At 42.6% G+C, this 16,483-nt stretch overlaps 1 protein-coding gene across 2 annotated transcripts in view; it reads left to right on the top strand.

Annotated features, from left to right (window-relative positions):
- The window catches only part of Synpr (synaptoporin), a 340,860-nt gene extending 325,623 nt beyond the window's left edge, over positions 1-15,237 (top strand). For both annotated transcript variants that reach the window (XM_048421427.3, XM_048421428.3), the window contains 2 exons: positions 5,733-5,924; positions 13,580-15,237. In XM_048421427.3, the coding sequence (XP_048277384.1) occupies positions 5,733-5,924; positions 13,580-13,837 (450 nt within the window). In that variant the 3' untranslated portion in view covers positions 13,838-15,237. The remainder of the gene's footprint in view (positions 1-5,732; positions 5,925-13,579) is intronic.
- The last annotated feature ends 1,246 nt before the right edge of the window (positions 15,238-16,483 follow it).

Genomic DNA, 16,483 nt, shown 5'->3' with positions numbered 1-16,483 from the left:
AAACAAGACCTGGAAAAAGTGGCTAGTGAGTCAGCGTGGGAAATGCTCTCTGTATTGCTTAGCTGGGTGGCCCCTGAGAACATTGAAGTTTCAGCTGAGGTTGTTAAGGGTGAAAGGAAGCAAGCCCCATGGTTCTAAGCCAGGGTCTGTCCAAGGTGAAATCTCTGAGTTGCCTGTGTTCTGGGTGGGTTAGAGTAACAGCTGGGAAGCCTGTGCATTGCGTGCAGATGTGGGAGCATCAGGAAGGCACTTTGCAGCCGAAGAGCAACAAGCTCAGGGTTCCTTAGGATCCTCTGTGTGGTCTTCAGGATTTGTTCTCGGTGAGAGGCTGTGGCTGGCAGGGTTTGAGCTGAGAATGTACACTCCGCATTGCACTCCGGCTCAAAATAATTACTCTACCCACCATAATAGGAATAGGTGCACATTCATAAATAGTGTTGTACAGCCATCATTTAAATGGCAGAACATGGTTTTCCCCACCATAAGTCAGAGCTGGTTTCCAAGTTTGGGGAATTGTTGCAATAGAGCCTTGAATCTCTGCTGTCCCACTTGCTGAGAGATCTGACGCCCGAGGTAGAGGCATAGCTGTGGCATCTCTGTTCATAGTTGCATGTTCTTCATATTGTCCCAGTTGTTTTTTGGGGATTACTAAGGTTTCCACCCTCTCCCCAGTCACTTTTTCCCTTGCATAGTGATAAATATTGTTTGCAGGAACTCATTTCCTCCTCCAAATGTCCCATGAGAAGATGCTCTTATTTCCACCTACAGGGGTAAACTGAGGCCTTAGAAAGTCTAGGAAATTTCCCATGAACATGAAAGCTTAAGATTAAGGATTCAAATCTGGATCTGTCCAGTGCCAGGGCTGAGCTTTTAACTTACGCGGGAGATAAATTATGTGGTACCTCCTGTGTGTACCCCTAGAAAGATAAGATGTTGGATCAGGTCCCCAAAGCACAGTATTTAGTCCAACGACACAGATCCCTGAGTTCAGTAAGGAAGTTAATTCCTCTACAGATGTGTTCCACTAACTTAAACTAAGCAGAATCTCAAATATTTTTGAAAAAAAAGTTTCAATATATCCTTTTAACATCTATTTATTTATTTATTTAATGTGTGTGCGCGCGCGTGCGTGCACATGTGCACAGGCACCCTACAATGGACCCATGAAAGCCAGAGGACAGCTTACTATAAAAGTCAATTCTCTCCCTCCTCCCACCACATGGCTTCTGGCAATCAGACTCTAGAATGTCATCAGTCTTGGTAGAAGGTATCTTTCCTAACTGAGTCAAGTCACTGGCTCTTGAGAACCTTTTGTAATCCATTTATTTTAGGTAGGAAGCTCTTCTGAAAGTAGACGTTAGATGAAGCATACTGCAGTCAAACACACAGACCCTGGAGACAGATGGTCGGGCTTAGAATCCTGGATCCCCTATCAATTAATTCAGGCTTCAGGTAATTTATTTAATATCCTGGCACATCAGTTTCCTCCATTACAAAATGAGAACAAGATTAGCGTGTGTTTCACAGTGCTTTTATCAGGACTGAGTTAATCCAGATGAATCTGGACTAAAACAGCGCATAGTAAGTGCTCAGTAAATATTAGTTTGGCATAATTTTCTCCATTATCCAATTGAAAGGTCTCATGGAATTCTATACTGATGTGTTTATTAATTCTTTGAGAATTTCATAAAACTTGAGTCATAGAACGCGAAGTCAAAAGGTGCTGACCTAGAGGCTTTACCCTACTTGAAGAGATTTCATGGATGCTATGCCCAAGACTTCAGGAGAAAAGTAACTAACAACATAACCCAATAAGGAATCCTGTGAACTACAACAATGGCTGGCCTGGCAAGACATGGCCGCTGGGGCACAAGTACCATGGGCATCATGGGAATGCTCAAACACTTTCTGATTGGATTTAAAGCCTGTTCCACAAAATGAAATCTATGCCATGATCAAGCCAAGAACCCATGGCTAGACAGATCATAGACCCTAAGAGAAAGCTACTATTATTCTGCTAAATGGACAGAATCCTATTTTTTCCTATACCCTACTGGCATATTTAAGAAGCCTGTCTCTAATTGTAACGAGTATAAATAAAGAAAAGTACTGTCCTCTACTTGGAGCTATATGAAAACTATGGGCCCTAATGAATATGTAACAGTGAAGGGCACAGCCCTTAATGTTCTTGTCTCCTCCGCTAAGAGTGTCCTCAAGACTTTTGCATCTTACCCAAACCATACTATATGAATACATGAATGAAATCAGACACTACGTATTCACTCCTTGGAAGATGTAACATCATTAAAATGTCAATTCTTCCCCCAACTAATCTTTGGATTAAAAACACTTCCAACTTCGTAGGTGGCATAACGGCCCTGCAAAGATGCCCTCATCCTCATCCTTGGAACTTGTGACTATATCATATGGCATGGCAAGAGGAGATTAACACTGCAGAGAGAACTAAGATTTCTGAGAGAGTTTTAAACTAGTGAAACCCTAAAATGTAACCATGAGGCCTCAAAGGGGAAAAGGAAGGCTGGGGAGTCACTGTCAGAGAGATGCCATGTTGGGAAGAAGGCTAGCCATTGCTCCTTGGACAAAGACCACGAGCAGTGAAAATGGTTGGTTTTAATGAACAAGGAGAAGATGGCGGGTTCTCCCTAGAGCCTACCAAAAGACCTGTGACCCTGTCAACACCTTTACTTGACCTTGGTGTCCCTTATTTTAGACTTACTGATCTATAAATACATAAGTGTGAATTCATAAACTGCCTGAATAATGAAGAATGGGCTAAGGTGACAGACTGGACATGAACAGAAAGTTGAGATTTGACACACTCAGATCACACCTAGTTGCTAGGTGTGAATTGCATTATTAATACTGAGACGGCCGTGGACATCGTATCTGTATGCCTGCACTTTAAACGCCTGCATTTGTCCAGAAGTATTTCAGACAGCTTACAAGTGTACATACAACTCGAAGTGAAAATGATGAGCTATGAGAAGGACATAAGGAAGAAGTATGGAAATAGAAAACAGGAATAGGGAGGACCCCATGCCATAGAGGCCCTGTGAATGGATCACATTTTGACCCTAAACATTGTTGAGCTTAACATTGTAATGGAAACCAGTGAGCTATATAACTCACAGCAGCTGCTGGATCCAAAAGAATATCATCATTTAGAGTGTCGTGGCTTCCCTGACGCAGGTCATGCGCTTCTTAATGAAAAGTCATGCAGGTATGCCTGAGTGCGGGCCAGTGAAAGCAGAATACACCATGTGGTGCAATTTAAAAGAGAGAAAGAGGGAGGGAGGGAGGAAGGGAGGGAGGGAGGGAGAGATATACAGGAGGTGGGCAGAGCCCTTTTAGAAGGGAGCTTAGTGAATGTGCTCTTAAAGTGCTCTTAGTGACTACAGCTGAGGATGTACACCCCCAGGTCAGGCCAGTACAGATGCCTGAATATTGACACCATGCCCCATGGGAGAAAAAAAAAAAACAGCAGCTTTCCCTGTGGGTGTTTCACATTTGCTGGTTTCCTTTCAAGGTCGACCCTTATTATTTTGGGTAAACAAACACGGTGTATTTAAATAAAAACACATCAGTAGAGTAGGTCTAAGATTTGCTCTCTTGGGTCAAAACAGTCTAGGGTTAGCAATCCCACCTGCCCCCACACCCCCTGCCAAAGAGGATGTAAGAAATACCCTATTAGAAGCTCAGAGGCATTCCTCTATTTTCTTTTTTTAATTTTTGAAATTACACTTGCTTATTTGTGTATGTGTGTGTATGTTGTGCATGCACACATGTGTGTGCACGTACCCACAAGCGCGCATGTATGCACGCCAGGTTTACATGCACACATAGCAGCAAACCCATGAAGCTCAGAAGCTAACATGCAGGAGTCAGTTCTTTCCTTCCACTGTGGAGGTCCGGGCATCACTCACCTCATCGAGCTTGATAGTAAGTTTCTTTTCCCACCAAGCCATCTCGCTGGCTATGGGGACCTTTCTCCTAAATAGCAACACTCTTAGGCCCTAGACATGTGCTTGGTAGCGGTGAAAGAGCTTCTGCTCCCTGCAGACAGAGCAGGTAGTTTTCATGGCTAGATAGACCTTGTTCTGCTATTTTTATGTGTTATACTTCAGTTGCCTTGGACCTCAGTTTCGTTGTCTTTAAAATGGGTATAAAAATACAGTATAGCCAGGGCATGGTGGTGCATGTCTTTAATTCCAGCACACTTTGAGGCATAGGCAGGTAGATCTCTGTGAGTTTGAGGCCAATCTGGTCTACAAAATGAGTTCCAGGACAGCTAGGACTACAAAGAGAGACCCTGTCTCAAAACAAAACCAAAAGCACAATATAACATGATTATTGCAAACATAACTTTAAGTCCATAGTAAGCAAAACTACAACAGCTAGTACTGTTCTAACTAACTCAGTTCAGGCATAAAATAGATAGTATCTGTGCCTGTTAAATTAACAAATAAATGAGTTAATAAATATTGGCACCCAGGAGTCTTTGGCAATAGGAAAATGTCTCTAAGTGTTTAAAACCATCACAGCACAGCAAGAACTTAGGGTCAGTAGTTAGAATACCTATCATTACATGTAGAATGCCTATCATCATTACATGTAGAATGCCTATCATTACATGTAGAATGCTTATCATTACACATAGAATGCCCATCATTACATGTAGAGGCTCAGGTGCGCTTCAACCATCTCTGACTTATTTTACCAAATAAAATGGTATGCTTTGGGGGAATGTAGCACAATTTCTAATTGGTGTTAATAATAAAAACCCGGAGTCAGAGATGAGAGAGTGAAAGCTGAGAGATCAAAGAATCAGAGCAGGCACCCACTAGTTCTTACCTCTATGAAATTCTGACTGAATGGGGTATCCTGTCTCTACAAGTCCTCAGACAGAATGCCTGGAGCTCCTATCTTCTCCCATCTTATAGTCCTCTCTCCGCCCAGATATATTCCTTCCTGTCTCTATCTCCCTGGTGTTGGGATTAAAGACTTGTGACTTGTGACTCCCAAATACTAGGATTAAAGGTGTGAGCCACCACCACCTAGCTGTTTCTCTTTGATACTGGATCAATCATAGCGCAGGGTGGTCATGAACTCACAGAGGTCTATCTGCCTCTGTCTCCCAAGTACTGGAATTAAAGGTGTGTGCCACCATTTCCTGGTCTCTATGGCTAACTAGTGGCTAGCTCTGCACTCTGAACCTCGGGTAAGCTGTATTTGTTAGATCACAAACAAAATATCTCCACAGCGGAACAATAAGATAAGGATTATAAAGTTCTTGAGTTCATTACTGATAATGAAGTAGAGCAGGCTTTCAGTAAATATCAATATAGTTAGGTGTCATGGTGCATGCCTTTAATCCCAGCACTGGGAGACAGAGGTTGGAAGATCTCTGTGAGTTCCAGCCCAGCCTACTCCACATAAGGGTGTTCCAGGAAAACCTGGACTACAAAGAGAGACCATGCTTCAAAAAACAAAACTAAATAACAATATAATAATTTATCTCACGTAAGTATAAATACAGTATCAATAAACTTTATTTGTTTATTGATTTATTTAGTTTGGAGTATCTCTAAGTCTTAATGCTATGGAATCTTAGAATTTTCCAAAAAAAAGCAGTACTTGCATAAATTAATATATTTGTTTCTGGAACTCACAGCTGTTGTTTGTTTGTGTTTTCTGGTCTCCTGTCTGTGCAGGATTTTATTGTCACTGTGGTCTTTTCGTTCCTGTGGCTGGTCGGTTCATCTGCTTGGGCAAAAGGACTGTCTGATGTCAAAGAGGCGACTGACCCAAAGGAAGTCTTGTTACTGATGTCTGCTTGCAAGCAGCCCTCCAACAAATGCATGGCTGTTCACAGCCCTGTCATGTCCAGCTTAAACACGTCTGTGGTAAGTATTTCTTCATTCGGACTTGCCTTCCCAAGTCTTTACTTGATGGCCAGTGATTAAGAAAAACACCTCCAAAGCCACTCTGGACATTTCTGCCTCCAAAACTAGGCCAATCAAAAGAGGAAAATCTCACTGACAGGGAAGATGATATTTGAGCCTTCAAGATTTTCATCGTCAAAAGCTACACACTGCCATGCTGCTGATTACAGTTTTTAATAAAATCCCAGCAGTTATTAGCAGCTGTGGCTTAGCTTACAGTCAAGTGAAAATTCCTAAGCCAGAGCTGATATAAAACCTAAATGTTAAGGCTGAAGCCTGCCAGAAGTTAAAATAGAATATTTGTTAACTCAGATGTTTCCTGGAAGGAAGGAAAACATTTTATTAAAGCCACACATGGAATATAGCAAATCTGTTGGAGAAAAATATGCAGACTTAGTCGGGAACAAGAGGAAATGCACGGCTTGAAAACGTACTTAGTATAATTGTGTATCTTCTCCCACCTCCAGTTTAGCTGCTCGGTAGTCCTAGAAAAGATGCACTAAATTAGCTGAACAAAATCAAATATTGTCTCATCAAGGGTACAGGCCTTACAGGAAAGGACGAATACTAACAGTTGGAGAGAGGCTAAATTGTATTCCTAATTTATATGTGTAAGCAATTGTGCTGCTCCACAGAAGGAAGCTGCATAAGATAAAGACAAGCTAGGATGTCAGCAAAGAGAAGAATTTACTGCGGTGTGGGAGCCTCAGCCATGTTCACTCAAAGAACACTCTCCAGCAAACGTGAAGAACTGTGGCTCCAAAGTTAACCTGTGTCCCTGCAGCTTCCTGAAATTCAGTCAGGGAAGGGGGCCACAAAGAGGGGAAGGGGTGCTCCATACCTCCTGATTTTTCCTTAAATCTTGCCTTGGTGCAGCAGTAACCACAGAAATTAACTATGCCCAGGATCTTGCCAACATTCTTACATCTTGCTGTCCACACTTGTGAGTGGCAACTTGTGAGTGTGTATTCACATTGATAGTAATTTCTGTAGCTGCTTTATAGGCAGAGCTGAAGACATGATTGTGACTGATCTCTTAAAATCTAAGAGAAAAATATTAAATTGCTTGACATGTTTAACCAATCAAGTAAATGCTATTTGCCAACTGCTAGCTTGACAATCCATGCACCAGTTAGTTATGACATTCCACAGGGCCTTGTCATTCCTCATGTTCTAATGAAGTTTAGAGTGGGAGGTAGGACTTAGAGATGAAGAATACAAGTTCTCCTAACTCTCACAGCAATGTGAACGTGTGGAAGGAAAGACCTGCTGGGTTGTCCCTGTGTCCCTGACAGCCAAGCCTCTGGCAGTTCTAAGAGCTCATTCAGACCGACTTCAGCGAAGCTTACCGTGTTCTTTAGACCCTTGTCTGGGACTAGTGTCTGGACTCATTCAGATATCTGCACTGGAAATAGAAACTGGCTCCAATGTCACCATGAAAATATAGTTTCTGGAGAGATACCATGGACCCGCTGAGATCTGAAGAGATGGGAACGGAAGATTCTAGAGCCGCTCCTCAACTCCCAATGTCAGATAACTAAACTATTGTCTCTCTGAGTTGCTGAGTGGTGTGGCTCTTACCTAACCTCCCACTTTTCTCCTCCAGCGGGAAAAGTCCCAGGACGGACCTCAAGTGCTTGGACTAAGGCATCACACTGCAAGGAAAAGGGAATTGTGTATTACTGTTGCAAGGAAAAGATATTAATCAGTCAACACAGGTTTTTGAATTAAAAGTCGGCTCGCCTTCAAGTCGCATTGAGCTAGCTCAAGCAAAACCCAAAAATAATTAGAAAAGCTGGAAGCGTACCCTAGAGTAGAATCCAGGGCTGGAAGCTGGAAGATAGTCAAGAGACCGGGCCTTTCAAATTCAAACCTTTTACGCTTGTGTGTGCATCTGTTAAAGGCGCTGCCTGTCTTGTGACTCTCCTTCTCCAAATAGAGTTTTAATTATTTTCTGGTGTATATGGGAGAAGGTAGGTACCTTCAGTTTCTCATTGCGTGTTTCTTTTCAAAGAAACATCTTTGGCCAGTGAGAGGGCTCAGTGGGTTACAGGGACTCACTGCCTGAGCTTGGTCACCCTTATCACCAAAACTCAGAAAAAGAAAAGAGAGAATAGACTCCACAAAATTGTCCTGACTTCCACGTGCATACCATGGTATATGTGTGCAAGTACACACACACAAACACACACACACACACAGAGAGAGAGAGAGAGAGAGAGAGAGAGAGAGAGAGAGAGAGAAATAATAAATAAATATTTTTAAAGGGGGGCAGGGGGGCACTTAGACTGAACTTACCTCACTCAGATCCAGTCACAAATGCCTGAATGTTTACTTGAGAGCATCCCACTGACCCTTCCAGAGTCAGGTGTCCACCTCAGTCTCATTAATTGTAGGCTATAGGCTTTAGGGATTGTGCAGTCAATACATGGCTCACAGAACTCACCCTCCTGGGCCGGGGCAAGCTCTGAAGAAGGAAACATACACTTACTACCATGTGTGATCTCTGCAAGAAAAACAGTCAAGAAACAACAGATTCTCTACGGTGGTTAAAAAAAAAATGTTCTTTGCCATTTGTGACTTCACAGTAGCCCTAAAATAAAGCAAGGTATCTAGACATTTCGGAGGCAGGAAGATGCTCGTAAGGATTCTGGAAAAAGATTCTGGGTTTAAGCACATTAATGGTAGAACTGAACCCAAACTCTCCCAATGCAGTTACTACTCCAAAGAGCTAAAGGCACAGTGCTGGAGTGGTCTTCAGGAAGGAGTCCTGGCCCCACTGGGCAGCAGTCTAGAGGAGGTATATGAACAACAAGCCTGCTCAAACCTCCATGCCACCATCTGAAAACTGGAGACAGTTATGCACAAACTTTGAAACTGCTGAGAGAAGGCAATCCATGGGGAAAACACTTAGCATGCTGCCCAATCTGTAGAAGTGCTTATTATGGGCTACCTTACTTGGGGTGCTCACTTTTTCTATAGTAGGGGGAAGATGCTGTAATATCCCAGTTTTTATCCATCCTTTACTAAATATAACTATGCTTTGTCTGCCATTTCTACTTCTGCTTTTCCAGCTTTACTTCAGGGAAATCAATCATCACCTTTATAGATGCCCACATTTTAACTTTCAATTCTTTCCCACATATAGTTGTATACCCTCTTTCTGATGTCTTCACATCTGAGTTTTGTTGGGTGGAGGTCGTTTGTTTGGTCCCAGCCACCCGACTAGCTTAGACCTGGAATAATCACACAGAAACTGTATTAAATCACTTCTTGACCCATTAGTTCTAGCTTATGATTGGCTAACTCTGACATCTTAATCTAACCTATCTCCATTAATACGTGTATCACCATGAGGTCATGGCCTACCAACAAAGTTTCAGCACGTCCGTCTCTGGTGGCACATCCATGGCATCCCTCCGACTCCACCTTCTCCCTCCCAGCATTCAGCCTAGATTTTCCCTGCCTCGCTAAATTCTGCCTTGCTATAGGTCCAAAGGAGTTTCTTTATTCGCTAATGGTAATCACAGCACACAGAGGGGACTCCTGCATCAGAGCTTGAATCAAATTCTGTCCTTTGAAGACTCAATGTACGTGTTCCTAAATGTGTCAAACAACATGGATTTGGGCTTCCTCTATGCTGATAGTGACAGAAAGCCAGTGTTCCTTGCATGCTCCTGGAGTGAAGCTTTGTGCTCTTAATTTTAAGTTGGACCTTTTTTAAAAACCGAGTAGTAGCAAATAAATAGGAAATAATCAAGACAATCAAACAGATAAAATCACATCCCTGAACAGAGCCATTCCTTCATATCAGAAGATATCATTTCATAATTCTTTGATACGTATATTGGCATATACTTACAGTGGTAGAATTAAACCAAGATCTCTCTTTTAATAGAACATATCCTAATTACTGGACACATGATATAAATGCCCTGTGTATAAATTTCATTAGTGGTTGCCTAACTCATTTTGATTAAGCAACTATTATATATTACTTATTTATGTTTCATATCTTCCTTGACAAATCACCTAAGGCTCTATATTAAGGTTAAAAGAAAAAAGAATTTGCGATGGGAAACCAAGAGGGGAGAAGAGGGAGAGGCAGAGAGCAAAGGGTTCTGGGTAAATCCGTTTCAGTTACGTCAGCTAGCCGCCTACTCTGATGTCATTTCTGAAGAGCACGTCCTCACACACTCGACGGTGACACTCAGCTGCACATACTGCGTGAACAACTGTAGAACAGGAGTGAAACCGTGATTTATCATTTAATGTTCACTGATGTGTCCACTCTTTGCATATCCACTTGAATACTCTCAACTGTCCCCCAAGACAGAAATGTTACCTTCATTCAGCTTGCTGTGCAGGCGGTGCTTTAACATACCTGCTGTTAAGATGGTAATGATTTTTGTAACACCCTTGGACCATACCCTTCAGACCCCACATGTTGAGGACACCAGCATTACTCTCTAACCCCCTACACACACGCATGCACTCAACACTCCAAACTAACCAAAAAGTCATCTAAACTGCCAGTGTCATGCTAGAATAATGACCATATATACTCTAATGTCACCCGTTTGTACCATGCTGTTGTTGCCGTTCCCCAACAGAGTTGTTAAAATAGACTGTCCCTTCTCTAGTCAATCACTGAACAAGAGATATATCAGAGAACTCCTCCTTTTTATCACTTGCATTGATAAAGTCTTGCTTCCTTCCATCAAATAACTGGCCCCGGCGAAGCAGCACAGGTTCTTTCATGAGAAGGGGGGATTCCCATAGGAAAACCTCACACCTATTTCTTACAAAATTTTCCACTCTTCTGTATCCTGCACTCCGTTCAGAATCTGATTTTAGGATTCACGTCTTGCTGAGGTCCCGGAGAAGATGTGTCGAGTCAGCAGGGGTGGAGAAGGCAGACAGGATCTGAGGATGAATTCGGACGGCTGCCAGCAGCATTTATTGAAAAGAAAGGTTCTGCCTTTATTTTACTCAATAGTTTAGCCTCAGGCAAGGTTGAAAGCTGGCTCAATAATTCAGGGACAAAAAGCGGACATTAATTTCACTACAGCATCTTTCCTGAGACAAAGCATTAAGTTCAGCAAGTACCTAAATGCCTGTTGTTCTCAAACATTTGGTAGCTCCACCAGGAGCTCTCTTACATAAATATAAGAACCACAAGTTCCTCCTGTCAGAGATCAGGAGAATAGTTGCTTATAGCAAGCAGAAACTTCCCTCAAGTTCCTGAGGAAATGGAGGCCCTTTCCCAAATGCCTGGCCTTGGGAAAAAGGACTTCCGTGGGGACCAGACACGCCACTACAATTTAAGAACAATTTTCATTCCTCCAGTGGCACAAGGCAGCGTGAGTACTGAGTTGTTCCTTAATTGCATCCCTTTGTGCCTTGGTCTTACTATGTGGGCCTATTCCACTCATACGCTTTCTAAATGGAAGGTCCTGATGTCTTGCTCTTCCGTATTAAACCATGCCATTGTGATTTCTCTGTACCTAGTAGCTGAACTCTGGCCCGTAATGACCTCGGGCTGGGGAACTGGACTGTAGGCAGTTCTTCCTCGGGGTCAGTTGTGTCTGGTTAGTAATCTCTGACTTTTCTGTTCTGGGTGTAGCCAGCAGGGCACAGTGGGATTCCTGTGTGCAGCCAGCATGCTTTCCATAGTGATGATTAAGGAGGGTCACCCGTTTACACATTGTCATCCTTTAAAGCCCATACAAAATCTCCCCAAGGAAAAGACATTTGGGAATTTCCGTATGAGAATTAATAAAAACGAATGGAAGAGGGTGCTGGGGAATTGGGAACCGCAATGCCGGAACTTTGTCAGGCGGCAGTGGCCTCCATGAGGTCCGCACCACCTCCCCCTTTCTGGTTTTTTAATTTAGACATCATGTTGAAGATACCTACTGGGGCGTGTCAGCGGCCAGAGGCTGGCCAGAAGGATGGGGGAGAGCACAACGGTTAGAATAATGCCCAAACTGCTAATAAATGACTGAAAGGCTTTTCCAGTCACAAAGGAATTTAAGGAATTTATAAATCTTTCCATCACCTTAGAAGCTGAGAGAGATTGTAATTTAGCATGACTTAATTACAGCAATTTGATTACGTAAGGCCTGTAAATTCATAAGGAAATCAGGATGATTCCACGGGACCCGAAGTTGAGTCTGAACTTGAGGCCACAGAACCTCTGAGGAGCTACGGGGAGAGGAATGGCACAAACCCATCTAAAATGTGAACAGTCAGAGGTGGGAAGTCTGCCCTTGGGGTTTTGAGTTTGATTTGCTATGAATCAGACTGCTTCCTCCAGAGCGTTAGCCCTATCTTCAAGCTTTCTGTCTGTCCTTTCAGAACCAAGGTCAAAGAAGTCTTCTTACATGATTAATTAACATCAACACTACGTGTGTACCTGTTGTACTAAGGAGCTTGTTGGCGCTGTGGCAGCTCTCATAATACTGAGAGTGGTAATGTCCAGTAAAACAGCCTACTAAGAGCATTAGAAATCTCTTCCACAGCCTAAACTCCAAGACCATCCTACCAGGGTTGGCTAAGATTAACTGGCAAAAGTACTTCTGGAGGCTATCTGATTACAATGTAACTGGTAGCATCGTGAGAAGAATTTATACAATTAGTAACTATACATTGTTCAAGTGCAGCCTAGCTCCTAGGCTGGAGAGTTCAGTGTAGAGGGCAAGGTATGTGAGTCATTCTCTGCCACAGGTAGAGACTGAGGACTGAGGGATGCTGGGAGAATCTGACAGCCAGGTCCAGCTCTGATATGTTAAATTGTTAAACAGACACTCAGGCCTTTGTTCTGGGTTTGAAACTTAACAGCCCAGTCTTTTGCTGAAAACCAATGATAATGGATGACGACAAAATCATCTATGACTATTGCCTGCTGACATTGTGGCATTGCTGGGGACCTAAAATGCTGGAACTTTAGCCAAGTCCAGGAAAGGCAGATGCTTCGCTTGCTTTTCAAGTTCTGTAGGACCTTCGGGAGCTAGGGTTGTGCAGGCAGCAGCGGGGACAATTTGCAGTCTTTATTTGGTTGGAAATCTGTTGGAACCGATTCACATTAGAGTCAGAAAAATAGAGACAAAAGGTTTTTGTCACCTTAGGTTTATATTTGAAACTTCCAGGTACACGGTGCTGGTAGCTAGGGGAGGGAAGTCCGAAGACCAAGGAAAGAGGACATTCCTACCCCCTCAAGAATAAGCAAATGGGGAAAGGGGCTGTTGATTGACAGTACTTATCTGGAGTCTATCTGGTCTGTGAGAGGTGGATTGCCATTGCTTGTAATCTGTAGTGTGACTTTGAATCAGATAATTTTCCTTGTTTCCACATTTTTAATATAGACATATAATGTAGAGTAATACTGGTCTTTTAGACCAGGTGGATCAATATATAAAAACCATTCATGTAGTGCCTGGCATATAGAAAGTATTTCGAAATCCTACATCAAATGGTGTTTTTGAATGAAAAAATTAAATAAACTTCAAAATTAAAGTGCAGGATCACCTACGGCACTGTGGAGAATTGCTGTAAATAGAATCTTCTAGCGTTTCTGTCCAGTCTTTTAACCTCTTGCTCTGATTCTCCTTCAGGTCTTTGGGTTTTTGAACTTTATCCTCTGGGCCGGCAACATTTGGTTTGTCTTCAAGGAGACCGGCTGGCATTCCTCCGGACAGAGATACCTTTCCGACCCCATGGAGAAGCACTCTAGCACCTATAACCAGGGAGGGTACAACCAAGACAGCTATGGGTCAAGCGGTGGCTATGGCCAGCAGGCGAGTCTGGGGCCATCTTCCGATGAGTTTGGCCAACAGTCCACAGGCCCCACTTCCTTTAACAATCAAATATAACCCAGTATCACCCAAATTCTTCTGGCGAGAGCCTCACCACCTTTCATTTCAGTCGCAGAGGGTTTTCTTTTTAAGAGTTACAATCAATTATTAATGAAAAGAATGTTGAGTGTAAATCAGAGATCTGTAGTCCTCATTAAGACAGAAAGGCCTGGGTGGTGATAAATGGTACTTAGAGACAAGATGTCATGAGGAGAAGATACATTATTCATCACAGTTGGATAATTAGAAAGTACCTTGCTATATACACACATAATTTTGTGGTCATTTTGTATGTATGTTGAAATAGTGGAAGCATTTTGTAGCTTAACATCTCTAATATGTAACGTGCATAAATAACTTGAGTAGTATTGAGTTTTTCTATGTGTTTGGATGCAAGAGACATTTTAACGATTTCTAGAAGACTATTTGGTAAGCTACAACATGCATGTGTTAATGTTTTTTAGTTTAGACCCTTTAGGACTTTAAATATGTTTAGGTAATTATTCTGTACTGTTTTCACTTGATGAAACAATGTTTATATGATGTAATGCATGAATAAGTACTTTCTCACTTAATAAACATCTGACTGTATTTCTAAAGATTTTTCAGTTTGCATCATGAGTTTGTTAAGTGGGTATTTGAAGACATGTATGCACTACTTTGTAGAATTTGCGAGTTTGTCTTTCTGACTTTACCTAAGTTCGGAATGCATTAGAGTTAAGGTCTGGAGGGTTTCTCTGTTTGTAGATAGTCAGTATTCTGTATGGTAACTGCCCAGTATTTATCTGATTTCCTTAAGTATGTATTTAGATTCTTGTTACTTCCTATGGCGTTTTGTGGCTCTTACCCTGTAAGCCAGGAGTGATAAGGCACAATGACCCTATGCTTGTAGAGTGGCATTTTCTTAGCACCCAGAGATGTATCTTTAAACCTCACAGTTTAAGTAATGCTAAGAAAAGTGCTCTATAGTCCTACGTGACCAGCCAAACATCTGACTTTGTTTATTTTTAAAGCTAATATGTTGCTCAATTCAATTATTAGAAATACCAAGTTATAGCTTGACAGAATTATTTATTTAGGTTTGTGTATAACCCATATATTGAATGGCTTCCCTATGCCACTCTATCTCCTCATGAAAGGCTGTCCAGAACATTATTCATTATCAAGGAAACGCCGATCTTTATTTCTTCGTGCTAATTCAATTGAAACAAGGCCCAACAGGCAGGGCAAGCTAAGCATATGTGTTTCTAGATAGTCATAACTGGTGTAAAAATTCTTTCTGTAATCTGTGACATTGGAAGCTGTTTAGCACAAAATAGCCTGTGTCTCAAATGCTGTCTGTAACCAGATTCTTAAATCCTGTTGGATAAATCTGTATTGTGATATCTCTTTGACCTCAATAAAGTCGTTGCATACAACCTGGCTGAACAATGAAGAACCACAACTCTGGGGGCCTTGTTGGCCTTAATAGGGAGAGAATAAAGGTTAAATGCAATGCTTCTAGCATCCTTAGTCCTCTCTCCTGCCCCCTCCCCGACTACTGCTTCCTGACCCAGCAGTCTTTGTTTAGTTAACCTCTGGCCTAGTCTGACCACCCAAGCACTTCTCACTGCTCCAGTCAAGGAAGGAATACTGGTTTAAAAAGGCAGAAACAGGCTCTAGAATAAGAAGTCTGCATTCTATTAGAACAGAACTGGGTTAAGATAGTCTCACCCTTGTTATAATGTATGTGATGGGGCCCAGTCTTCCCCAGAAGCATCTATCTGAGCTTGTCAGGGAGAAAAGTGAAGGAGCTTGAGGCTTGAGCACCACCCAACATTACAAGGCCAGGGCAGAAGGAAGCATCCCACCGTGGAGTAGAGCCAGGCAGGTTTGAGTTCTGACAGGAGGAGGCAAGAGGAATAGACAGAGTTGCCAAAGCGCAGAGACTGGGGGATGATTCACAAAAGGCAAACCTGCCTATGCATACAGGGGTAAAAGCGACTTGGAGGCCACAATTAGGACTTCTATCTTTATCTGAAAGAAACTTAATGAAGGTACTTGAAAGAATATTTTAGCCGGCGGGGGTGGGGGGATGACACTATGAGAGTATTTTGAAAAGAGTTTTTGGAATGATATCAGAAACTATTGTGTGGATAATGAGGTGCAAGAGGACCTGAGAGGAAAGCCTCCTAGTACTTGGGAAGAAAAGCTTAGCCCCTAAAGGCTGACATCACATGCTCCACAGTGAGTGAGAGGTGCGGCTGACTGCCATAGGCCCACGCCTGCTCTGCCCTGTTTTCTTCAGGTTCCTAGCTGGAGACTTCTACCTTCTGCCCAGTGCAGGAGGAGAAAGTGACCTCTTCTTCATACATAGTCATGAGCTCTCCAAAGCTCAGACCCCACCTTGATAGACTGTCACAGGTCCAAAGCCCTTTGGGGCTCTGACAAACAGAATTCCCTGATTGAGATTACAGACGTGCTTTCAAAGTCCACTGCAGGGTCACGGTAAAATGCTGCCTTTATTATCAAACAGGGATTTAACTAAACTGGCTTAGTCCACTGGGTTTCAGGAAACAGACAAAGATTTGTCCTTTGTGGAGAAAGAAAAAGCAAGGGATAATCGGTGTAGTCGGGAGGCCTAGGACCACCAAGATTGAGTGTGGAGTCTCCAGATGCCAACTT

This window comes from Myodes glareolus, chromosome 5 (genome assembly GCF_982192425.1).
Source record: "Myodes glareolus chromosome 5, mMyoGla1.1, whole genome shotgun sequence".
In the NCBI taxonomy this organism is placed as follows: Eukaryota; Metazoa; Chordata; class Mammalia; order Rodentia; family Cricetidae; genus Myodes; species Myodes glareolus.
This window is presented reverse-complemented; position numbering and strand designations above follow the sequence as displayed.